Source organism: Lagopus leucura, unplaced genomic scaffold (genome assembly GCF_019238085.1).
Source record: "Lagopus leucura isolate 7727_CA_CO unplaced genomic scaffold, USGS_WTPT01 Super-Scaffold_100159, whole genome shotgun sequence".
Taxonomy (NCBI): Eukaryota; Metazoa; Chordata; class Aves; order Galliformes; family Phasianidae; genus Lagopus; species Lagopus leucura.
Window position 1 is genome coordinate 7,708,756 of NW_024962335.1, and position 26,743 is coordinate 7,735,498.

The 26,743-nt window shown below is 47.3% G+C and overlaps 1 protein-coding gene across 3 annotated transcripts in view; it reads right to left on the bottom strand.

Moving 5' to 3' along the window:
- Positions 1-26,684, bottom strand: part of NTN4 (netrin 4) — a 35,826-nt gene extending 9,142 nt beyond the window's left edge. For 2 of the 3 annotated variants that reach the window (XM_042890106.1, XM_042890105.1), the window contains exons 1-5: positions 26,615-26,684; positions 23,272-23,801; positions 12,611-12,883; positions 3,785-3,911; positions 3,423-3,611 (exon numbers count right to left, since the gene is read on the bottom strand). In XM_042890106.1, the coding sequence (XP_042746040.1) occupies positions 3,423-3,611; positions 3,785-3,911; positions 12,611-12,883; positions 23,272-23,801; positions 26,615-26,681 (1,186 nt within the window). In that variant the 5' untranslated portion in view covers positions 26,682-26,684. Of the gene's footprint in view, positions 1-3,422; positions 3,612-3,784; positions 3,912-12,610; positions 12,884-23,271; positions 23,802-26,199; positions 26,419-26,614 lie in introns of those variants that run through there. The other variant, XM_042890107.1, reaches the window with a different exon arrangement.
- Positions 26,685-26,743: the final 59 nt, after the last annotated feature.

Here is a 26,743-nt window from a genome sequence, read left to right on the forward strand (position 1 = left end):
ATATGAAAGGATGAGTTAATATTGGCAGTCAATTTAGAGAAGACTGCAAATCCAAAATCTTTGCTAAAGTAATCCCCAAATTTTCCCCGCCCTTTCCATTCCCAAACAAATATAATTATATAAAATTAAAAGATTAGAAAGCCTCTCCACAAACTGCATAACTAGCTGCAGGCAGTGAACACTGGTACCTTTAATAGCATAGTTTTCAGTGGCGCTCAGTGAGAGCTGCATACCTTTCTCCTGAAGCCTGTGAAATGTTTTACACCTGACACATGTATCCAAATGCTCTATTTTCCTCCTAGATGCAGAGAGTATTTATGGCATTCCTCAGCCCCCCCAGGGGAAATAGCAAGCACTTGACACTCTCCGTGCTCAGAGAGAGACTCAGTCCTATCTTGGCTGAGTTTCAGCTGAGTTTCACTTCTGGTCCTATTAGGGCTGATGCTTTATACACATCAGTCGATGCTTTCTTACCTTTTTTTTTTTCTTTAATGGCAAATTTAATGGTGATAGCAACACTAATGGTGAGAAGAAAACATTAAATTTACAAAAGTTGATATAGAAAACACAGCAGTGAGCTTGCAGGGGACTGCAGGCAATGAAAAATGAGAACATAGTTGGCTGTATGCTTTAACTGGAGCCACAGAGAGGTGTTGTAAGAATGGGCCATTTCCACATGGCTGTGCAGCCCCCATCCTTCCTGACTGCTCCTGTCCCACTGCCAGACAGCCACCCACTGTCCACTGACTGACAGAGAGTTTCAGATTTTGGATCCTGAGTCCTGGGGCAGAGGGCCTTATGCTGACTGGAGGTGCAAGCATAAGGCACAAGTTTCAGTGTGAGGTTTGGGGACAGCGCAGAGCTAACACACCATGGCCATCCCACTAGTAAGGGCTAGGACTAGGAGAAACCTGCCACAATTCCATCTGTTTATTCTCCCTTCCACTCATAAGCAGTATCATTAACATGGCAGTCAACCCAGCTCATTCAGTACTGAGAGCCCAGGAAGACCAATTGGCCAACCTGCATACATCAACCCCATGTTGCTTCAAATGCACTCACTGAGCAGTTTCCTGAACTGTCTTGTCTGTTCAGCTTAGAAAATAAAGCCCTTGGCATACACTGACACAGCACTTTGGACTATTAAAGAAGTGTAGAAGCTTATCTGTAGTAGTACCTATTTGGAATGGTAGCAGCATCACACAAAATTGCTTTGGGCACATCCTAAGTACACTGAAGTCACTTCATCCCTGGGCTCTAATTTTGCATTTTCCTTCTTCATCAAAAATGGCACTTCTCCTCACTGCACCACATGGTTACATCTGGTATGAGATTTCTGTGCCTGTGTGAAGAAACAACTGCCTGTCCCCACACCCCAATAGGGACTGAAAGGCAGTGAGACCAGTGGGCTGCGTTTTGCCCCCTAGCCGTTGGCACTGGTGTGGTTTCTGGAGCTGCCATCTAACCTTTGGATATGACAAATATTTACCCTCAAAAGCCTACAGTTTCAAAGCAAAAATTAAACTTGCCAATTATAAAAGCTGATTTATTATCTGCAATCGTAGTGTTGCTGAAGCTTCATGGGGAAGTAAAGAAAAGGACAGATAGGTATGACAGGGGGCAAGTCATCAGATTGCTCTTGTAAAGGGCAGAATGTCTTCTATCTGGTGCACACTCACTCCTAGGCAAATATAATATACACTCTTCACCTACACGAATCTTTAAAGAATCCTTAAAGATTATGGCTTAACAACTCTCTTATTTACTTTGACTTTGGCATTTTCAAATTTTCATTGCTGCTCCACAGTTGAGCAATAACAGTGCTGTGAGCCAGAAGCAAGCAGGCAATGCTGTGGCCTTTCTGAAAGAATAACTGGGCATCCCCCTTGTCCCTCGTTATTGCAAACCACGGCACGGTCCTTGGAAATGTTCCAGCCGAGGGCTGTAATCAGTCTTATATAATTTAATTTAACAGTCATTAACCATTCACTGTTCAGCTGGAGCTACAACAAATAGCCCTAACCTGCTGCAGGGTCTGGAAAATGCTGTGGTGGGGGAAAAAACCACCCCTGCTCTACAGTCTGGCCAGGGCAGCTCTGAGGGAGTTCATAGGCAGCACACTGGGTGTGTTGGGTTGGCTGCAGTGTCACCCTCATGGGCAGCCCCAAATCAGCCAGAGGGAACCCAATAAGGAAACCATGGAGAGTCCTAGGGAGATGAAGAGTTTCAGTGCCCAGAGAGAAATGGTTTCTGTGTTCACAGTATCACAGTCTCTGCAGGGACAGCATTAGATACTCCCTGCATTTTCATGGAAGCAGTCTTTGCCAGGGAAAGTTGTCTCCCTAGAATGATTGAGTACTTTTTACTCTGAAGTTTGTAAATACTGAAAAAAGTGCAAGAGGTTTAAGTGCAGGATTTAAATGTGTTTTTTACTAACAAGATTCTAAAACAAAAATTCTTTGCTTAAGTTCTGGCAATAATTGCCAAGGGAAAGGATCTGTACACAAGTATGTAGAGACCTTAAAAAGCAACTATATCTACTGTCTAAAAACCAAACTTGTGTACATACTACAGCAGTGAAATAATTATTTACACAAGTAATGAAGATCTGTGGTCAGTTCTGCTTTTGTAGAGAGACCAGGTCTGTAAAAAAGCCAATTTAGCTGTGGCTGCTTCTCTTTGCAGAGTAAGTGATAGAAAGGGGAAAGCCCCCTGTGAGAAGCTGGGAGGGCTTGAAGTGCCACAGGGATGAGCCTCAGTCCAGGAGAGGATGGAAGTGGCAATGTCTGGCCCCTGCAAGGAGATGCAAAACTGAACATTTGGCTTAGCCAGGTGCTGTGCAATGTCCCCAGTGTGCTGTAGGGATTCTGTGTGTCCCATGGTGCATCACCACTGCCTACAGCATTCCCTGGAGCTATTCTGGAGTGCTGCTTTGGCTTGGGAAAGATTTAATTTTCACATGTGGGCTGCCTTTGGTCTCGACCCCTGGTGTTATACCTTCTGCAATATCACTTCACTTGTGTTCCAGCTTCTCCTTCCATACCCACCTGCTGCTGCGTAGGCAATGCACCCTGCTTCTGGGGTCATGGCAACAACTAAACAAGGAAGCATGCAAGCATGATGCAGCTCTTGCTTTCCAAAAATAGTGGGAGAGCCAATGAATCATCTTTCTTTCCCTGTCCCCAGCCTACAGGGATTCTTGGGACAGATTTGTCAACAGCATCTGCAGGCTTTTGTCCTGCAAATCTCATCATCGGTTTTTGGAAACAGCATCAATGAGGGAATTAAAATTGAATACTGCTGAGAGCTTCCCATCCCTCGCTGAAGCAAGAAGATCGCTCCAAGTTGGAGCAGGAAGATCTCACCTTTGACAGCCTCCTACTTAGCAGAAGCCTTACATCAGTAAGAGGTTGCTGACTTACGTTTGCAAGCATCTGGGGCAGAGAAGGGCTTTCGCAGGTCTCGGTAGAAGCCTGGCTTGCAGCGCTGGCAGTGCTGTCCCTCTGTGTTGTGCTGACAGTTGTCGCAGACACCACCACTGCGGTTGCCCGACGCCAGCCACGCATCCATGTCAAAGTGACAGGTGTCGGCATGCCCATTACACTTGCACGCTGGGATGAAGCCAAAGAGAACAGAAAGATTTGGTAAAGCAGTGAAAATTGTTTATAGCAAAGAGGCAAAAAGCTGAACCACATTTTGGAATGGTACATCTGCCATTCAAGTGCATGAGGATACTTCGCGTTTTCATCCACCCACAGAAATGACATGTAAGCTGGCCACGTACACTGACACTCTCGGGGGGCTCCAGTTTTGCCATCAGCAGCCTGCCAAGGGCGGTCGTTGTAGAGCGGGGCACAGTGCTGGCAGTGAGGTCCTGCAGTGTTGTGCTTGCACATGCACTTCCCATGAACCTGGTGGGAAAAAGAGAGTGGAGGTCATTCACAGCAGTGCCTGGGCACAAGGGCTGCGACGTCAACCCAGTGCAAGGACATAGGCTGGGAGGAAGGCTAGCACTGGGCCTGCTGACTGGTGCAGCCAAAGGTGGGTATTCTGCATTTATACCTTCAGTTAGATTAACATTTCTATGTCATATATGTCATTATATCATGTAATCACATCTCTTTTTTCTTTTTTTTTAATTTTCTTTGAGGTTTATAGGGATCTTTAGCAGGGGGTTTCCAATCCCCACATGGACTTCCAGGAGACATTAAAAGAAGCCGAGGTCCAAAGCATCCTTGGGAACACGGAAAAACCTTTCTTTTTTCTCCCTCCCAAACAGTACAACACCAACGTACCACTGCAGCAGCAGCGGTCACAACCTCAGGGTCAATCGCCAATGTCAACAAGCAGAAGAAAAAAGAAATTAGAACCTCGGGACACAGATACCTAATGTCCTAGGCAGAGGTTTTGCAGCACAAGGGAAGATCCAGAGATAGCACAAAGACCATGAGGGACGGTCAGACATCTTTGTGACAGATAGGTAATTGAACAGCTAGAAAACACAGTCCAAGGGGGTAATTAGAGATGAAAAGACAGCATGGTAAGCTTGGTGCCAGCTGCCCTGTCAGCTGCTGGCATTAATCACGCTGCTGGCAAACGCAAAGAAAACAGGACGCAGCCAGAGGGCAAGAGCAGCCCGGCCGCCCCCAGACATGACGAAATGGAGCTCTGGAGCAGCTGAACACCTCCCAACCCACTGGGCTCAGAGTGGAGGGAGAGGCTGGAGGGAGAGGCTGGAGCGCGGCCTGGCTGCAGCTTGGCACACTCAGCCCCAGCCCACAGCTCGTAGCGAAGACACCGTCGTCATGGCTCCTTGGAGAGGCTGGTGGCCTGCCTCATCCAGGGGAGTGTGGTGGATGGCTGTGTCCCACAACGACTGCGCCGGCTGCCTTTGCTGCTGGCTCTTCGGCAGTGCGGTTCCACTGACAGCTTGGGCTGGACTGAGGAGCACAGGTGCTGTGTGCAGCCGTCAAACCCAGAGGGCCGTCATGCTGTGGTCACGGGTAAAATGGTTCCTGCTTCTGTTCACTCCAGAAGCATTTTGCTCTGTTTGGTTTCACTCAGGGAACTTCAGCTGCAAGCCTCCCCATCAGCAGGTCTCTTCAGCTGCATTCTGCCTTGCTGTTCTGCTGCCACTTCTCTTGCCAGCTGAGAAAGCCACAATATAGGGGAGGCAATAACTGGGATCATGTCCTCCTGCCACAATGTCTGATGCAGATTTCACAACAGTGCTCTTTATAAATGCATAGGCTGCTGCTGAGACTCACCGTGAACTGCTCCTGTCAGAAACACGGACAGTAAATGGAAGAGGAGAGGACCTTAAGTATGCAGTAAACAACTCCTGTGTGTTGCGTAGGTGCACACGCATGCAGATTGCAAACGCCCCTCACTGATGACAACTTTCTGGCTGTTTCCTTTTAATAAATACATTTCAGGTAATGTCTCACAGGGGTCAGAAATAACCAGAACAGACAACACTTCAAAACTGACCTTGAAAGTCCTTGAAAGAGTTTTCATCAGTAATGCAAATAGTGAAATCTTTCAAAAGCCTTTCAAGTGGTCCTTTCCTGCTTTATTAGAATGTCTGGATCACAGAGCAGGGGCAAGTGTAAGAGTATAGCAACCAGACGTATGAGCAACATTTAGATGCAGACAGAATCCGACAGAATGCAAAAGTATCTGAGCTAAAGTGGCAAATGCTGAGATAACATTGCTTTCTGTGCTATTTCTGCCTCACCGCAGATACTCCTTGCTCTGTCTGCCTTATCAAGTTGAGGTCGCCTATATGCTCACATGTGTGATAAAGTGTGGAAAGAATGAGAAGCAAACACAGAGAGAAACAAAACAAATTTGCAGATGGAATATTTCATTCTCAAAGCGTCTCGTGTTTTCACATTTTCATTTTTGCTACCACTTCTAAACATTCCTCTTCAAACTCTCAGACTCCTCACTCCTAAATTTACATTTCTCTACAAAACTTCCCATATACCCTCTTTAGGGAAATGCCTACACAAACTGATGTTACAACCTGCTTTACACTCACTTCAAAAGTCTCCAGCTGCATGGAAATGGAAATCAGTTAAATCTGGGAGAGCCACTGAGGCAGAGCAGGAGAGGATGCTCTGTACTGATTGCTTGCAAATTGCGTTGCACCCAGGGGAAGGAAACAAGTGCTATGGACAAGCTTGAGGTAGTATAGAAAAGCTTGAAAAGTAGCAGGAGAGCCACTCAGCTGGGTGCAGGGTGGGCTGGGGGCTCAGGGTGATGACCCAAGGAGGTGTGGAGGGGAGGGAAAAAGGCTCTCTGGTTTTTCTCTGCAACTGTTTAGTTAATATATTTTTCCCTATTCTTTTTTTTCCCCCACAAATTTAACAAAAGTCAGACTAAGCACTTCAAAAACCTCGCCTTGGGCAAGATGTATTTCTTCTCTTTCAATAGCATTATAATGATTATTCCCCAAAACAGCTCTGCTTTAAAACCCCTTCCATCCTAGCTTTATTCCATTGAAGAAAATCTCTTTTTTTCTTCTACATAATTCCAGCTTGACATAAAAGGTTTTTATGTGTTGGAAACAACAAAGGAGCTGAATACTAACAAGCCATTTCTTGTAACCCATGTGCAGACAAGAATTTTTTGAGTTTTCCAGAGATATTGTGACAGCTAAAGACAGGAGAAAGGAGAAGAGAAAACAGAAGGAAAAGAAATGTGGCAGCAGGTGAGGGGCATACAAGAGCTGGATGCCAGGCCAGGTGCCCTCTGTAGGCCCAATTTGATGGGGAGCACTGGGGAACCAGGACTGAGGTAGCAGCCTGGCAAAGTGGTACCAGCCCAGGGCATCTCTCCGGCATCTCAGCATCTTTCTAAAGGCACAATGGGACCTACACGGGCTGACAGTGGAAAGAGCACGTTTTTCCTCCCTTTTCATTCACCTCGATTTACATTTAACTATAAGGCATATCCATTTGGGGTCACTATGGAGCATTGCTAAGTACACAAACACAATTCCCTGTGTGTCTCACTGCTTTAAGCATTCACATGGCTCTTGACTCAGTTAAGCAGAAAATCCTTTTCATACCATTTTTCATTTTGTCACGGGGTCTTTACATCCCTGTTCATTTTCACACTGTTTCCCTTCTTAGTTTGACAGCCCAGTCGCAACGTCACTCATTAGAGGGCACAATGCAAACAGTGTTACAAAAGTTGACTTCTGCAAGATAAACGAGTGGCTGATTTCTATATACAAAGACAGTTGCTAGGACATGCTTCCTTCCATAGCCTTTTGTTGCTGAATTATTACCTTCCAGCACTTCCTTTCAGACTGCAAATACGCGGGCTTTTTGGTTGAGTCTTACAAAGTGCTTTCCACCCTATTTATCCAAAATGTTGCAGAGTGAAAGAAATGCTGTGCTGAGGAAAAAAGGCACTCAGTCACCTGATATTAATTAATTTCTATTACAAGAACTCTCCCACTGCACAGAGTCCAACACAAACGCACACTAAAACACAATCAATGTCCCAAAGACCTGAGAGACTACACAGATGAGCTAAATAGCTGGGAGCAGCAAACTCCTTTTAATAGACTTGCTTGCTTGGAACTGCTAAAATTGCATTTTTTCTATCTTTTTTTTTTTTTACTTCCTTGGAAAACAGGCGTGATATCAGTCTAAAGGAAAAGCACGTCATTCATACTGGTCTTTAACAATGGCTTTTAGACTGTGTTGCACTCAAGCCACTGTGTCAATTTTAGAAACCATGCCTACTGGCTGTTGTCTGCCCACAGGCCGGTACTACTTCCCAAAGTACCAGACAACCAAATTTATGCATGAGAAAATTCCCATATCCTATTTCACTCTTGTGAAAGAATACAAAGTTTGTTGTTCAGGGTGTGGGGGCTGTCTTTGTTTTTTTATTCCTTGTACAATAGGCTTCTGTCAGTGGCTCTGGGGAAGACCTTCAACGTCTTTTGATGTCAGCAGCACAATAACAATTTACAACAGCCACTGGGTTAGCCACGTGGGAAGGGGGAGGGATATTCCTGCTGCCCAGCTACGAAGAAGGGCTCTTGTACTCAGTATGCCAGCCTTAGCACATCCCCCCAACCCAGCCCATTCAATACTGATGTAAGGAGCCCAGGGAGACCAACTGACCAACCTGCATATATCAACCACATGTTGATTCAAATGCACTCATTGAGCAGTTTCCTGAACTGGCTTGTCTGTTCTGCTTACAAGATAAAGCCCAACTCCTGGAAAAATCCTTGACTTACACTGACACAACATTTTGGACTATTAAAGAAGGGTAGAAGCATATCTGCAGCAGTACCTATTTGATAAGGTAGCAGTACCACACCAAATTGCTTTGGGAACATCTTAAATATGTTCAAATCACTTAATCATAGAATCATAGAATCACCAAGGTTGGAAAAGACCTCTATGATCATCCAGTCCAAATTTCCCAATAAACCATGTCCTTTGGTTATATATAAGTATATATAAACAAACCTCAATCCCCAGGTTCTAGTCTTCATCAAAGACAGTTGTTGAAACTGCCATTGTGGGAAAAAGAAAACAGGAGGAAGAACGAATTGAGACAGGTGAATTTGTTCTGGCTTTTTGTTCAATGAAGATGACAGGTGTGCACAACAGGACTGCAGTAGTGGGAATGCAGTGTATGTTAAAGAGTTAATAATAGTGTATTATCAATGAGACAATGAAAGCATCAGTTGATGATGGTAACTCAACTCACAGAGGTAAAAGCAGGAAGCCCCAAGGATACAGCCTTCCAAGATTGCTGACTCAGGCCAACTACACAACAACTTGGATTTTAGAAGGCCAGGGATTGTCTGAAGCAGGTGAACACTTGTCCTTACCTTGAGGCAGAACTGCAAAGCCTGGTGTTGTACCTCTGGGCTTCTTTTCCTCACTCTGGATTCCTGACTTGCAAGTTACTGCCTATGTCCAGGCTGACCTACACCATGACCATTGCTGCTGCGGCAAGCAGGCCAACAGGGTGCTTCAGCTGGTCAGCATGACCCTGCGATAGCTCAATGCATGGATGTAGCAGCTCCTGCACTATAGATCAGCCCCAAAAGCCAGGCTTTACACAGCCACTGAAGATCAGGGGGCATCTCCTGTGCCTGTAAATCCATTTGTTTGCTCTCAGATTCTTTTTACATTTCTTTACTGCAGTGTTTCACCCCGTAATCCATCTCACACACCAATCCAACTATTATGCATGGTATGGTGTTAGGCGTGCTTGTCCACGCATGCTTTTTTCTTGACAGGCATTGGGTTCGGTGTTGGTATGATATGGATAGGGACCCTTTGAATAAATGATATGGGAGGAGTGGGGATGAGAGGGAGAGTAGATGTACCACCCTGACATCTGTTTGGGGCACACCAGTGGACAACACGAGACAGCCAGCACTACTGCACCCTGAGGAGTAGTGCTCATCACTACTGGAGGGTAGCTAGGTCCTCTCTGCAACTCGTGAAGACAGAAACTCACCTGGAGCAGCAACCTCACTTCCACACTCACAATGCACCCAGAGGTTGTCATGGCATTTCTGATGTTTAAACAAACCTAGAGCTTTCCTGTACAAATTCCTTTCTCATTTATGTAAATCCAGCAGACATATAAGCACCTCTACCTAAACCTTTCTGCCTGATCCACTCCTAAATTCCAACTGGTAGAACTGGGTATCTCATGGAGATGCGTAGGCTTCCACTGGTGCCACCACCCATGTAAAGAATGTAGGACAAGGCCTGCCACAATCCCCTTAGTTGTCAGAGGAATTGGATTGAAGAATGATGGACAGGAAAATTGCTTTCCTCTGCGGTGTCCATGAAGCAACCTCTGCAGGGAGGAGGATCACAGACGGGTTTGCAGCTGGACAGTGGTAAAGGCACAGAAACTTTTGTCAGGTCCTGGCTGTTGCTTTATGCCATTAGGACTAAGTGAAATACTTTTTTCCTACGCTGAATGTTCAGAGTCTGTAATGTCCACCTTTGCACTGATATGACTCACAGAGGAGGTTATTCCACCCCAGAGATAGAGCTGCAGTTGCTCTTGCTGGGATAAAACATGCTATTCTCCATTCATAGAGCCATCCTCTTTGCATCCCACCCTTGCAGCTGAGGATATCCTGGTTTAGTATTATCAGTAAAGAAATGTTTAGATGTTGTGCTGAGATACATGGATTAGTGGGAAATATTGGTAATAGGTGGACAGTTGGACCGGATGATCTTAGAGGTCTTTTCCAATCTTGGTGATTCTATGATTCTATTCTATGATTTTATGATCACATGGCCAACCCAAACTTAGCCTCCATTCAGCCATTCAGAACATTTTTCTCCAGAGCACAATGGCCCAGCCACTGAGAAAAAATTCATATGATGGGAGGAATCCTGTGGCAGCGGGCCAGGATGAGATCCTGAACTGAGTGGGATGCACTGGCCCCAAACTCAGGCAGGCAGCAGGAAGCATCCCTGCATCCCCAGGTGGCCTTGACAGATCCTCTCATTCTGGCTGCTGGGGAGGTGGATGAGATGCTTCAGGTGGCTTTGCAGATCTGCCCAAGACCTGGCAGCTGTTCCAAGTGCTACCAGGATGACCTCCATCAGCAGAAACATCAATATATCACGTATGGTTCTTCTGCTGGGCGAGCAGGCTCTGAAAACAAGCCTGCAGCTAGGATTTTGCCTCTGGGCTGAAACTAAGTAGGGGTTTGAGAAAAACCGGATATATTTTTTTGGACATGGGTGGGTTTCTTTTAAGACAAGGAATCTTAAACTTGCTCAAAATCTGGTGCTAACTCTCTAACTTACGAGATGCTCATCAGGAGTGCTTTAGTCAAAATAAGCACAAGAACTGAGCCAGATTTTGTAATCACATTCAGAGTTGGTAATGCATTCCCCATCTTTTGCTGTCCCTAGTCCTATAGTGAAGGGTCTGCGAAAGCCCCCACATAAATGTTACACAGAGCCACCACTGAAGTCCTCATCTCACGCATGAATAACTGACAGCATATCTTCAGAGTTACCTGTAATGTGACTGACTTTTTTTTCCAGGTGAAACACACAGAAACACTTCTCTTAAAAATCTCTGTTTTCAGAAATTTGAATTGCAGCTAAGCAGCCACAGATTCTGCAGTCTTTCTGCCCTGATCTGACAGTGTAAAAAGTGGCAGTGGGTGAGGAAATATTAGTGGTGGAAATGTCTCATCACACCCTGAACCTCCAGCAGGATCCTGCTGCAAAGCATGCTAGGTTGCCCTTAGGCAGGCCCATCCTTCATAGGCCATGCGGAGTCAGCTCTGAGGGACAGCAAAATGAGTCAGCCTCATTACACAGACGTCACCTTTGGGACTCATGCCATGTTTATAAGTGATATTTACTTTCCCACTCCCCCAGGGGGTGGTGCAGAGGCTTGCTGCTATTTCTTGTTTTGTTTTTCAGTGCAATTCTGGCATTGGCTCCTTCCCACATCACCACCTGCTACCTGTGCATTGTGATTTCTATAGGCTGTAGCTCTACCAGAAGCATAATTGGCTTCAAGCTCTGCTGTAACTCTCAGCAATGCTCTTGGTCACACTCCCATGCTACCGTATCACACAGAAACAATCCCAAGCAAACAGCTTCTTTCAAAGGCTTTCACTCAGAGAACATTTGTGAAAACCAGAGCAGCACTACACAAAACAGGCTTATTAATCATAGTGCTGCATGCTTTCAAATTTGTGTGCTTTCAAGATGTTGCAAGACTAGCTCTATTAGAAGGGAAACACGATGTCTGTTTCATGTTTTAGACTATAATTTAACTGAAATGAGAGCTCTCTGAAGAGCTGGATAGATGCCAGACCTCCTTATCTCAAGTAGTTGGCTTACATTTTTATGATCTTTCCCTTCTTCACATTGTACAGGGCACTATACTTGCCGGCTTCAGCTTTCGCCATGGCTCTTCTGCCAGCACAGACAGTGTCTTCAGGGCAAGCCAGGAGGGGCAGAAAGGGCACAGTGCACTATGGGCAGTGAAGTCACAGCATTCTCAGGCTGGCCGGGTGCAAACATGAGAGTGCTGGACACTGAAACAGCCTCCTCAGGGCAGTGGTCATGGCACTAAGCTTGCCAGAGTTCAATAAGTGTCTGGACAAAGCTCTCAGACATATGCTCTGATTTTCAGGTGGTCCTATGCGGAGCCAGGACTTGGACTCAAGGATCTTTATGGACTCAAGGATCTCATCCAACTTGGGAGATTCTTTGACTCTGTGAGCCTGCCACCTTTGGGCTTTGGTTCTTGTTCACACACAAGGGATTTCAGCTTAGAACCCTTCAGATGTGAGTCCCCTCACAACCAGAAAACAGGGGTTTTGTCTAGGGAAAGTATTGAGAGGCAGAATGGAAAGTCTTGGTGTGAGAATTGGAGCCCTCCTGCCCTTTGCCTCACGATCCAAACCAGTATCAGAGAATGCTCCAGGAGCAGTGGGAAGTGCATGCCCCCTGCTCCTCTCTGTCATCAAAATGCCCTGCATTTAGTACTTCTTAGATAGTGCTAGTTAGGACCTGTGGGTAGAAGAGAGTCAGAAATGTTAACATCACCAAATTTGTGTACGTACCACATGGAAAGCACCAGCTGCCCTGACAGGCCGAAACCCTCTGACGGGAACACAGTGGTCGGCGTGGCCATTGCAGAAGCAGCTGCCCTTCACAATGAAGTCGTAGACAGCGTAGTGTGGGGCTGGTGGGGCAGGCGGTTCCAGCGGGTAGCAGGGGCAGCTCTGCCGCTCCAGCAGCCGCACGCGTAGGTTGGTCACCTTCAGCTGCGCCTGGGCCTCCGCGCTGTATGGGTCCTCGGCAGCATGTGGTGGCGAGAGGGCTCGGTATATCACCTGCAGAGGTGTGGGGCACAACGGGCGGTGTTAGCAGTGTGGGGCCATCCCCAGGTGCATGCAACACCCTCACACCATTTGATGCAACAAATTTGGTCCCTACAACTTTGCTGGCCATTACTCTACATTTGGCCATTAACCACGGCTGACCAGCTCACGGTAAACATCAGGTGGAAGACTCCTCGCCAACTTCTCCCGCCATTGCCCCTTATTTTTTTAACAAACGAAGCTCAAATTTCCAAATGTTTGGCTCCCATCAGTCCCAGGCCACTTCCTAGTGGAAAAGTGATGTGGCGTGGCAGCAAGCTGATAGTCGAGAAAACCGAGATAAGAAAGAAAGAAAAAGTAGAGCTCCCAAGGGTTAAGAAAACACTTCTCATCAATCTTTATTTTCACTTCTGTCTGATTGAATAAGTAAATATTGTCTCAAATGAAGCATCAAGAGCACTGGACAAAAATAACTAATTTTCTTCGAGAGCTTTATTTTATCTTGCTGGGCCAGCTGCCTGCTGTGTGTCACTAGAAACAGCACGTCATTCATACAACTGTCATTGGTGTGGAATGACAAATCTTCAATATGTATTAGTTACCAAAATATCTAGGTTATGGTTTACATTTATTAAATAGCTATATACCCCTTCAATGACTGACTGGCTTCGGAAGACCTATGTGTTATGTTTGCAAGCACCGGTTCAGTGAGTTGCTTGACTCTTTGAGTGCAACACGGCCTAGTGGGTAGGTGCACTGCTTCCAGCAGTGGTATAAAACCACCTAAAGTTGTCAGACAAGCAGTCCTTCCCTGAGGTACTCAAGCATTTAGCTGATTCCACAAAAATGCTGTCAAAAGGGAGCAAGTTGGCTTGGAGAGGTTGCCAAAGGAGTAAGGTGGGTAGTGGTACATCCCTTGTGGAAGTAATGAGACACACAAGGGATGTTAGTAAATACTGACACTTTTCAAAAGGTGTTTCTTCAGGTGTTTTAGGGATATAGAACTATTTTTCCACTTTCCTAAAATAAAATGAACCCAACAAGCAGCCCTGCACCTCTCCTCTGAAACAGAAACTGCTGTTCACCCAAACACACATCAGTGTCATTCTGCTCACATTTACTTGTTTGTGGCTCTGTGAATACAAGATGCTTTCAGATATGGAAAAAAAATTCCCTGGAAAACTTCCATTTTGGAGACATGGATTCCCTTTTAGTGGAGATGATGGAAAATGCCTGGCTGAGAATTTTTAGTAAAAACTAGAATTTTGGTTTCCTAGCTATTGCATCAGTCTTGTCTCAGAGAATTCTTTGCTCATCCTCATTCAGATGGGAGTGGTGAATAATCTATGCTAGATACAGCAACAGATTTTTTTCTGATTATTTTCACTTCTTCTCATTTATCTATCCCTTTTTAAGGCAGGCAACTGATGCCTGTAACCCTCATAAAGGCAGTGCAGTGAGGAAATCAGTAGTCCCAAGTGCCTTCACGCTGTGGGAGTTAAACCACAGCTGTGTGGAATTCAGGGGGAGTTATGCCACTGATTTCAATGGAGCCAGTATTCCAGCTCAGGCCCTAAATCGTTACAAACATTTCTTTTTATGGTTGCTTGAAAACAGTGATGCTAAACACAAGCCCTATCTGCAGTTCCCAAGGGCTGCAGAGAGAAGGCTCACCCTGTTGCCCCGGCTGCCCCGCACTGCTCACACAACAGCAGGGGAGCTGGGTCTCAGCACTGCCACTGCAGTAAACACCCTCATCCCCCAGTGCTAGTGGGTCTGTTTTAATAAAATACAGAACACTAGTCATAACATGTGAGATGCCATACAAGTAGCGATTCTTTGCTCCATCCCAGCTGACTGAGCCGTAGCCCCCATAGGCTGCACAATAAGATCAAGGATGTGTTTCCCAGCAGGATTTCCCTGTTCAGTCATTAACCTTGCCAATTCATCCCAGCCTGTTTCCGGAGTAATCCCAGCACATCACTGAGGTCACACGTCCCCGTGCAGCTGTGGTGGGTCTGCTGCTGCCCGGCACCCCAGCCCCAAGTGCACCCTCACATGGGCCGTGTCCTGCTTTCACCTCTCCTAGCCTTTTCCATCCAGCTTTCCACTGCAGGATTTGAGATGAGTGAGCTGCCTCTGTGCATGTGCACCTGGCCATGGGGTGCTGCAAGCCTGGTGTCTCCAAGTGCCCTCTCTGACATTCTGCATGCAACGAGCCTCTCCAGGAAGCTCCCCATGGCCACCAGAGCTGTCTGTCTCTATGTGTCCTATGAACAGTATGTCAATAATCAACACTACGGTGTTAGGTAGATGGTGCGACTTCTCCCATGTGATAGTCAGCACCATGCATGACAATCAGAAGTGGGAGGACAGGATCTCTACAGCAGCAGCTGCTCTGTGCATGCCTTACTACACATTTGGATTCTGTAGAACAAGTAGGAAGTGATAAATTGAAAACCCACAGCACTTTTATGCTGGATGTGCCATAATATACCCTATCAGAAAGGCATTTTCATTCCCAGTGTTGTGAGCTCATTGTAAATCTTCAGATGTTTGGGATTCTTCTTTAGCACAGTCCCAGGAACCGAATCTCTCTCAGCTCCCATTTAAAAATAACTATCTAGCAACATCTCATATGTGAGGAGCAAATGTCACAAAGTAGGAGGCAAATAAAATGAACATCGGTTTTCAAATCAAAATACCAAGCGATTTCTGGGGTAATGTTCCTTCTAAACCTTCTAATTGTGCTGTTGGATCCCATGTCCATAAGTATGATGCTTTCATGAAACAACAGAGCTGTAATACAAAACTTGCTTGAGGACATCTGGGTAGGAGGAGAAGTCTCTCAGGATTTTTGTCCCCATGAAAAACGTCCAAGGAAAAAGCAATGTTTTCAGTAAGAAATGGAAAAGCAGGCTGAAATCCTCGTGTTAGGCAACAGCACAGCAATGCCCCTCGGTGCCAGTGAGCCTGGTGCAGTGCCCACTGCCAGGTGCTAGCTCCAATGCCAGCCCTGTGCATGCTGTGGAATGCAAACAGGCTGCTCTTCAGCCAAGTTCTCCGTGGTTTGGGCACATGGCAAAGCTGACACCCCCTAATAAATTTTCACAGCATTCCCATTTCCTCACAGGCTGTCATGAGGAGCTCTTGATCTGTTGATTATTTCACTTTTTTTTTTTTTTTTTTGGCTTAAGTGGCACAAGAAGCTTTAGCTACTTACCATTGCTCAGATGCAAAAAAGTAGCCCTGAATATAAATAAAACAGCGGCTCTGAGCAGGGTGCACTCAAGTAACCGCCTGCACCACAATGACCTTGATTTATAAATAAATAAAAGTCCCTTTGCAAGAAGTACCCTAGTATGTTTACACTCGAAAGGCAATGAAAGGGCATCTTTATATATATATCCACAGTGGGAAGGAAAATGCTAATGAATGATGCTGAGAACAACACAGTAGACTCTGAAGTCAAAGTGGCCTGAGGAAGTCAACAAAACCGATACAGATTTGCTGCCAGTAAAGCTGCCTAGATGAGTCACAGTGTGCCATGGACCACCAGAGCCTCTACCCACTAAGAGTCTTTGTCAAGATGCAAGTGACTGTGGTGATAAAGTCAGCCCTTTAGGTCACTTATACTTGTGATACTTAAGAGACACTTACAGAAGAAACAGGCACCCATGGGGCAGGGTGTAGGAACCTGCTACCCTGTGTCCTACTTGAGGTGCTGGGCTTGAGCTTCCCAACAGCCCTGACTCAAACTTGTCATGTTGAGCCTGCAAGGCACTGGGAGATGGTCTGCAAAGCAGCAACAGCAGAAATGGCACAGAAGGAGTAAATGGATGGGGGAGTCAATGAGCACGTACACATGGAAAGAAGAAAACAAGAAAGGAAACAGCCAACAAACAAGGAAAACAGCAAAATCTAAGCTGGTGTACAGGTCTCCCTATACAGGTGGCTGCTGGAGCCCCAGAGCTGGTCCCTCTGTTATGTGACGTATTACCCTGACACCAAGCAGAAGAACTATTAAGAGGGAAAGCCTCGTGTATCTATGACGTGCTACGCCCACTGCAACAACCCTATGCTGAAAAAAGGCTCTTCGGTGGCTACTGTAAATAATGGCCACAGAAACCTGCTGTATACCACTGACAGTAGCTACTGAGGTGCTGGAGAAGTGGCTTTCCTGCAGCTTTTCCTGCAGCTACTTCTCATACTCTGACAAAGGACAGCATTTGGCCCGTGCCTGCAGCCCTTCTGCAATCTTTTGTAGCACATAAAACAAAGCAAATGACTCCCTGCTTCATCATCCAGGAATCATACAATCTTGCAAAGACTTCAGAAGGAAAATCCAGCTGTTTCAAATAACTGGCCCTCGTGGGAGCCTTGGCAGGTTAATCTATATTCAAGACAGCTTTCGGTTTGGGGAAACTCAAGGCGCTGCTTTGCCATTCTCAACACTGAGAAGTTGTCTGGGAAAGCTCCTGGTCATACACGGCAGCCAGCACTGAGGGGCTGGAAGAGGTACAGGGAGAACAAGGTAAGGACCAGGGTTCCTCCAGGATCCTGGATGTCTCTGGCAATAATCAGCCAAATGAGAGCCATCTTCTCAGCTCCTCTTCGAAGTCCCACTGCACAATTTCTTCAGATGAAAAGGAAACACTGCAGAGTCATTGCTGTCTTTAGTCAAGTGATGATCACAGAAGTAACGTTCTTATCACAAAAATCTCTCTTCAGTGCAAACAGCTCGAAACATTAGGATTCCTTCACCTCAGCTAACAGCGCTTCTCCATGAACTGAGTTTATTCTCCGATGGCTTTATTTTTCCTAATCACCACTCTCACTCTTCTAACAGGCAGAAAACCTGGAAGACCAAGAGAACATGGAGCTGTGTCCAGCAAGGCAGGGAGAGCACTGGGCCTGCTTGTGCAGCTGGCTGTCTCCCTGCGGCCACAGAACAGCCCCTCTCACTGTATCCTACAAAGGCCTGCAAGGGTCAGAGTGTCAGCATGGATGCCTGCAGTAGGGCTAGGCATTGATGGCATTTCTTTCAGCTGAAGCGTAACTCGACTTCATGAATATTTTTCCACTCCTTTTGTCTATAAAGAAAAGGCTTTGTGTCTGTAGAGCTGGTTGCTTGGTATTGCAGTGGAAACCATCCAGCGTCCATGAGCTGAACTTCAATTTGGGAAAAAGAACACCTGTCTGAATTGTATGCAAACAGGTACAGTCCAAAAGGCCGTGAGAAACAGCATTCCCTTTTCACCCTGAGGCTGTAGACTTCAAACATGGTGATGGGGCATGGGGACGCAGCACAGTGAATGGCTTGTGTAAGCCTGTTTTGGACACTGATTTCTTCCTGGAAAAGTTGCCCAGGCAGAATCTGAGGATTCTGCCTTTTGAGTAGGATTTTGGATGCTTCTAGAACGGAAATTTCATGCTATTACTCACTGTGCATGCCAATTAATCTTAGATTAAGTCCACGAGCTTTTGGTCCAAGGCTCCTGAGATGCAGCCATTCACTGCTTTCGGTTACACTCTTTCCATGTAACCATTAGTACCAAGGAAGCCCAAAGAGAAGTACAGCAACCCTTGCTTCACAGCCAGCAAGCTGGGAGCTGAACAAGTAAGCCAGTCTTCCCTGCACGCCAGTAAGGAGCAGTGAAATGGCGCAGCAGGGAGCAGTGCTGCAAGAGGAGCCTGTGGCCTTTTCTCAAGGGAAGCAATAGCCTTGCTAGTGAGGCCAGATGCCAGTTCAGGGAATTAAATTTTCCCTATCCAAATCCCTTCTGCTTCACATGAGTACAGTGTTCTTCAATGCCTACATAAAAACATAAGTTTGGAAAACTGAGCCCTGGAGCCCATTCCTTCTCTTGCTGGCAGCCTACAATATAGAATTTATTCTCTTTCACAGCCTCCTCCCAGGAATAATTTGGTTTAGGCAATCTAGTCATAATTTAGCCATAATTGGAGGCCAATCTAGAAGCCTTGATCTGCAGTAGTTAGAAACTTGCTTTTCTAAATAGAGTGCCGGCATGCACTATTAAGCACTGACTATGCTCCATCCTGGAGGTGGCTGCATTTCAATAGCTAGCCAAGCGGAGGGTCAAATTCTGTGTGCCAAAAAGCCTCGGACAGCCAGAGAGAAAAGGAAACGATGAGACCTTGCTGTGGGCTGGCTGCAAAGAAGGAATCAAGGGGAGGATAGCTGGGCAGGTTGAGAAGCTTCTTGCCCTCACCCCTGGCGGAGCCCAGGCTCTGAGGAAAGGTATCTTTCATGGTACAACTCCCTGAGTACCAAAGCTTCACATCTGCACAGGTGCCTTTGTCCTGAGTCCACTCAGGCACAAGTGAAAACTAAATTTAGGTTTCCTGCTTCCACCTGAATATGTCCTGCACTAAACTACCAGCTAGCAAGCCTGGGATTTTCAGGTCCCTACAACACATCATTGACATAAGCTTAAAATAAGCTCAGGATGGGCAGATTCTTCCTATAACCCAAAATTAGGGGCTCAAAATAAAAGTCACCAAGCACCTTTAACTCCTGTTTGTGTCATTGAGTGTTGCAACTGCTCAGCGTCTATTAGGGTCAAATTAATCAAGAGTAGGACCGAACCTAGTTTTGCTCTATACAGTTAATTTCAGGTAGAACCAGTAGAGCTGCTGCGCAGATCCTTCAGGACAGAGGCAGGCTGCATGTAGTAAGTGTGAGGCAAGGTCCTGGAAGGTTTTTCTGCTACAGAAGGCACACGAGATCAATATGATGCTCAGCAAGACACACACACACCCCACAGTAAAACAGCAGCATGTGATGTTTCCAACATCAGCAAGCAGCGTGTTAGAATCTGCTGCTGGAAAACAGTCAAGCTGCAAGTACGCCTCTCCTATTAATAACACATAGCAACAATGGCTGAAGTCTCAAAGTGATTTATTAGCGGTGTTCTGAATAGATAAACACTCAAATAAGTTGCTAATTTACTAAAATCTTGTCAAGGAGACTCTGCTTCAGTAAGTCCTTTTATGCCAGAGACTGTCTAAATGGGGACACTCAGGCGAGCTAATCTGAATTGACCACAGATGGGAATTTAAAGTAAATGAGATAATTGCATTGCAGAGTGGACAGTCATTCTCACTCACGGTTAAAGAATTAACATCTGCTAAGGGCCTCCTCTAGACAAGCCCTTAGCAGTGATCTCTAGTCAGGGATAAATTTAGGATTAGTTTGTAAGGCAAGAAACATTAATCTGATCCAAAGTGTGGGAGGGAAGATAGCCTTTTCTGTATACTAATAAAACAGAGCACAGGGCTGAAGGAGTTTATTTCTGCATCTTATTTACTTAGGTTACATTTGGCTGGTGAATCCAGTTTGGACTTCCCTTGCAGGAATATGGTTGAAGGGTTACATCCTGGAAAAATGCAAAAAATACCCTGGATTTGTAGCACATTTGTACAACCCATGCTAAAATATGGCCCTAGCCTTCCTGCTATAACACTGATAACAACAGGCCAGCACCTAGAGGTTTCTGCATCTAGGTGATGAGGATCACTGTTGTGAAACAATCCACTGAATTAAGCATGGGGAAAGTCTTCAGTCAGATGTTTTGTTTGGCTCCTGCATCCTTACAGCAAAGTTATTGCTTCCCTGTCTGCAGGTCTTCTTTGCCTGAGAACAGAATGTGGCCTGGCAGCCCCTGATGGGGCTCAGCTCAGCAAGGAACACGTTCACCTGAAAGCACCTGCTTAATTCTGGTGACAGTGCCTTTAAAACCCCAAACCATGGCATCGTGTTGCTGAAAGGATGAGAATCTCTCTTCTGGTAACTATGTGAAAATAAAACAGCACTGGATAATTCTTTCCGATGAGCATGTTTCATGCTTATGACATCTGTCTTGTGTCATATGCTCCAATACATATTTTGGTCACTCTTTCCATGTAACCATGGATGGCTTGGGTATATGCTGTGCTCCATCACTAAATAAAAGACATTACTTGCATGGTAGTATTCTGTGCAGTGTTAAGCACCATTCTCTCCTCACACTTTTAGGACTCATGAGTCTTAAAAGGAGTGCCTGGGGGAACTGGGATTGTTCCGTCTGGAGAAGAGGAACTCATGGGAGACGTTATTGCTCTCTACAATGACCTGAAAGGAGGTTGTGGTGAGGTGGGGGTCGGCCTCTTCACCCAGGTAACAGTGGCAGGATGTGACGGAATGACCTGAAGTTGCACCCCAGGAAGTTCAGGTTGGATGTCAGAAAAAATTTCTTCTCCAGAAGAGTGGTTGGGCGCTGGCACAAGCTGCCCAGGGAGGTAGTGGATCACCATTCCTGGAAGGGTTCAAAAACCATGTCACTGAGGGATATGGCCAGTGGGCATGGTGGGGATGGGCCGATGGTTGGTCTGGATGATCTTAGTGGCCTTTTCCAGCCTTAATGATTCTATGATTCTGTCATCTTTCTTGTGCCATATACTGGTTGGGGATGAAAAAAGCCTGATTTTTCCATATTCATAGAAGCACAGTGTAGCAGATTGGTACCTTTGTGGTGTTTTAGGGTGAGTAGCCATGTCCTGCAGCTCTGCAAATTGCTCATCCCGGGGGACGGGCAGCAGCAAGCAGAAACCCCTCTGTTCTGCGGAGTGCTGCCAGAACCTGCAAGCCCTGACCCTGCACCTGAAGATGCACATGGGGTGTTGAAATATTTGAAGGAGGAGAAAGCGGTACGTAGATGGTGTGACACACAGCCTGGTCACGGGCTGTGGTTGTTACACTGTGCTAAAAAATACCATCAAAAGCTTAAAAAGAAATCCAGTAGCACTTAGGGAACTTATGTTTGTGCTTTGAAGAAAACTGCGGTAACTGAGCTGCAGTTAAATAATACCGTTGGACATCCCAGATGACTGCATATTTAAAACCACTGTTTCAGTGAAATTACTGCTTCCATATGTCAGGAATGAGGTGCTGCCAGAAGTGGGAGTAAAGTGCTGCATAACTCCAAACAGAACACAAAACTCTGATGTTTCTTTAGGTGAGATCCATGTTGCTATTGGCAGTTAGGAGTAATTGCTGGAATGTAGCAGTGTAATAAATTAAATGTGATATTTGCTAGGCATGCATGCTTGCCATCTGGTCACCAGAAAGCTGCCATTACTACTTTGCAGGTAAATACAAGGAAACTGAAACGTGCCATATAAATAAAACCCTACAAGCTCCAGCCTCTTGGACCCAACATTTGTTTAAGCCCTGGAATAATTAAACAATCTTGACTTTTATAGCTTCTTTGCAATAACACAAACTAAGGCACTGCCAGAAGAAGAGGTCCTGCAGGAGCAAGATGAGCAAATAGCCTGCTTTGCAGCTGGCTACCGCAGACGCATCAAACAATACCAAATTTCTTTCCTTTTTGAAAATAGGCACTGATTTTGACATATAAGAGGCCCGCCGTGCCCACACACTGCACCAACCTGCTGAGGGATTTGCAAGGCAAGGACTTGCACAGGTGCTTGCCAGACATAGCCCTGGTGCAGACACATTATGGGGTGACTGTGGTGACCTAAGACCAACAGGGCAAGTACCGCCCCAAATGACACTCTTGAGCTTCTCATCACCGAGAACAGCCATTGAGAAAGCTGACAAAGGAGTGTACTTGTGCACTCAGTACCTCAGACACATCCTGCTTGCTGACCTAAGAGCTACAAACATCAGTGCCATCCCGTTGCAGGATGGTACTGCCTGGTGGTTGGGGTGCTGAGGTCATGGGCTTCAGGAGTGCTGAGGACCATGACAATTCCCACAGGGTGTGTCCTTGCTTCTCCTGCAAGTCCACCTTCTTAGTAAGCCCCAGTGTTCCTTTCTAGGGAAGTTCAGTCTGCTTTCTGGGGCACGAGAGAAGAGATGGAGAAGAAGAAGAAGATACTACTTTCTCTGGCCAGCCAAGAAGCCGCAAATAACTCTGAACAGGGGATTATTAGACATGACTCCTGGTCTCCAAAGACAGGACCTTCACCTCAGATCACGTTATCAGCAGAAAACACAATCTGTCGGTAATAACTAGTGGAGAATTGACACCTTAATTCATGATCCACATTTGCCCCTCTCTGCACTGTGGCACCCGTGGGGTTTGATTTCCCACTCAGACAGGTTCACGGAATGATGCCACAAGAGGGAGCTGCCTCAAGGCTGGGCTGGGCCCTGGGGGACCCTTCCCAGCAGGGACTCCGTGAGCAGCCACTAAGCAGGATGCCCAGCCCCACATCATGGCTTTGGCACGCTGGCAGCAGGCTGCCTGTAGCACCTCCAGATGTGCAATTTATGACCTGCCATTTCTGATACCAAAAATAACCTGTTCTTTCACATACATTCTTCCTCTTAGCAAACGGGATCTTTCTCCTTGCTTTTTTTCCCCACTCACCTCTCCTCCAGTGCAGGGGAAGGGGCTGGAGTATCTGGATGTGCATGGGGCTCCCCTTCTCACCATGTCGTCCTCCAGCCCGAAGGCCGTCGAGCAGTTGGTGGCAAAGTACTTGTAGGCCTGCCAGGTCTTGCCAAAGTCCCGTGAGCGCTCCAGCACCATGGCCGCCGGCCGGGGTGATTTGAAGACCAGGATCAGATGCGTGAAGTAGAAGGTGGCTTCCAGGTCCAGCTGGATGGTCTCCTGAGGGGCGTCCCCGGCTGCCTGCCACCAGGTGCGGGGCTGGCGGAAAGGGGAGTCGGCCATGGCAGCGGGGGGGTGTGCCAGCCCTGCGTGGGCCCCACTGCAATGGCTGCAGGTGGGGGGCTTGCAGCGGAGCGTGGCATCCTCGGTGTAGGCGCAGAAAGGCTCGGCAGCATGGCTCCCACAGGCCGTCTCCGTTCTCAGCGTCCGCCCGTGCGCCAGGTTGCCAAGCCGGGGATTGCAGGCCTTCTCGCATGGGCTGCTTGCACTGGTTGCGCTGCCCAGGCCTGGAAAGAAAGCGATGAGACCATGGCATGCATTTCAGGGTTGCTCACCAACCCACATGGCCTGCGTGCCAGACAGGCACACAGCTGTGTACCCAGTGCCCATCAACCCCACAAGAGCTGCACCTCTGTGTAGTGCGCTCCTTCGTGGAGCATAGCGTGCCTAAAATAGCAAAACAAAGTAAAATTAAAGCCCTCAGGGCTTCTCTGCGCATGGGAAAATCCCCAGCGAGAACTGCAAAGAGATGAGGAAAGCGAGGGCAGGAGGAGGGAGGCCTGCACCTCACCTTCCCACTCTGGAGCCAGGTGGGGATGCAAAAAGGCTCAGGGGCAGCAGCAGCCCCATCCCATGGCCATGAGAGGACCCAGGTGGTCTTAGGCGCAGGGAAAGGCAGGAGGAAAGCAAAGAGTTTCTGTGGCACGTGCCATCTGCATCTCTCCATGCAGGAGCACAATAACTGGGTCCTGGTCCGAGCACTTCCTCCAAGTGCTGACCCCAAACCTTCACAGCCCTTTCCAACCCCTCTGTTCTTACCCCAAAACTCCCCACAGTCCCGAACTGCCATAGAAGTTGAATCAAAACACTGCTGAGGTTTGGAAGCCTGACACCAAAGTGTGTAAAGCAGGGGGAAATAAATCCTTGGTTGAAATGGTGCTGGCAGGCTGCCTTACAGCTGAGCCGCTGTGGTTTGTGTGCAAGTCACTCTGGCAGCCTCATCAATTTAAAAATCACAGCAAAAGTGGCAAAGGAAAACAAAATCACTGCGGGGTTTGGTGTGAAACTTTCCGCAGAGCAACCTGCCTGGCTCAAGAGCGTTTGGTGAGGGGTCTCCACCTCCTTATTAACAAGTGTAGCAGCAGGTCAAGGCTGTATTTTATTAACCACAACTGCTTAATATGTTAAAAAATAATTTTAAAAAAGGAAGCTCTGATGACTCGCATGCAGGCAGCCAAAACATCCAAGGTGCATAATGTCTTCTGTCTCGCTGTGCCAATCATACACAATCAGCTTTGTGCACCAATTACTGTGGCATCTTGGCGTTTTTTTGTTATGTCCAAAGGTCATTTCAGTTTAGCATCCAATAAATCCTTTATTTGGGGTTTATTCAGCATTCACTTACAGTGTCATAGCTGCAATTAAGATACATTACCCACTAGCAGAGACAAAGCCTTCAGAGCCTGATGGATTTCCCTATTCCTGCCCCTTACAAAGTGCTCTGGAAACAGCACAGTTTTATCACCACTGATCTGTGTGGGTTCCTGTGCTGTTATTTAGAACAGATGCAGACTGCTGCTTGTAACACACCTGCTGCAGAGCACTCCTGAATTCAGTCCCTGCACCACTCTAGGCAAGAAGCCTTGGGCACTTCTAGCAAGCAGTGAGTTTAGCTTCCTAACAAACACAAAACCATCAATATTAACTGCGCAGCACCCATCTACTCTAGAAAAGCAAACAAACATAGCTGTAAAACACACATACATCTCCTGAAGACACTTTCCAAAGCACTGTGCAAACATTAACTAACCCACACGGCTCTCCCGAGGGGTCGCTCAGTGTTTGCAATTACCATATTATCAGGTAGGCTTGCTACAAGCTGGCCTAATTGACGTGTCTAGCTGCTTTCCTGGATCCTTTGGCTACATGCAGCACAGCGCAGCTCACTGTCAACAAACAAGTGATCGCTGACTGAGCGCTGGATCAGAACAGGGGTTTGGGATAGGGAAAATGCAACAGGGCTCAGCTAGCACCTGGAGCCAGATCAGGATCCTTGCTTGTGTTCATAGCATCCTTTTAGTTTCCCTGTACCTTGACAGTGATTGTTCTCAGAGAGGTGTGGGGACGCTCTGATCAGTGGGAGACTTCTCAGGGGCTGTCCTCGTGCTGGGGCACAGCATTGCCAGGAGGGCTGGCTCCCAAATTCCCATTTTGAGGTTTTGGGATCTGAAGGGATTTGGCTCCCAGCACCCTCCAGCCCCAGTCCCAGCCATCTGCGGGCCAGGAATATGGGGTCCCTTCCTCACCTGCAGGTTAGGGACCAAGGACTTGGGTTCAGCAGGGCTGGGGAAGGAAAGCTGCTGCATACAGACCCCAGTAGGGAGGAGAAGAAACCCCTGTGAAGGGCATTTGTTTTCCCTCGGGTTAGCAGTTGCATGATGGCCACGGAGCACCGCGTGTTATGAAAAGTGACAGCTTTCCTGTGTGCTGCCGCCTGGCCCAGGAATATGGTGAAAGAATAGATGAGGGCAGAAGGATTTTCCACACCGCAGCCCTGGGAAAGGGGCTTCTCCCGACCGCCCAGATGGATCTGGCCGTCTGAACAGCCCCGTTCTGCGCTGCACATGGTACCGGGCTGGGTTCTTTAACACTGACTAAGAGCATGCAGCGAACACCATGACTCACCTGTAAAACATCCATGGAAAATCATATGCTTCCTGCTTAAGCATTTTAGCGACACTTGCCTTGTAAAGTTTCACTCGTAACTCGCACTCCGTGAGACGTTTGTTTCCCATCTGGGTTCTTTTTCCTTTATAGAGCGGCACATTGGCGCCCGGCTCGCAAACCTCCAGGGCAGCGTTACGCAAACCCGACCGGCTCCGGGACCGCACCGCGGACCGATCCGGTGGGAGGTGGGTGAAGCCGCGTAACGCTCCCCTCGCTCCGGCAGTTCAGCGCACGGAGCCCCGCCGTCCGCCGCCACACAGCCGCACAGCCATCCACGCCCGCGTATCCACGGACGCGTACGTAGGTGCGCACACGCCCGCGCCCAGCTCGCTCGCCCGCAGAAAACGGAGAGCGCCCGCCGCTCGCGGCTCACCTGCAGCGCCCAGCAGCACCACCGGCAGCACGACCAGCAGCAGCGGCAGCCTCGTCCCGCGCCCCATGGCCGAACCCCGGCCGCGGCGCCGCCGCCCGCCCCGCGCGCCCCGCGGCGCGCCCGGCCCTG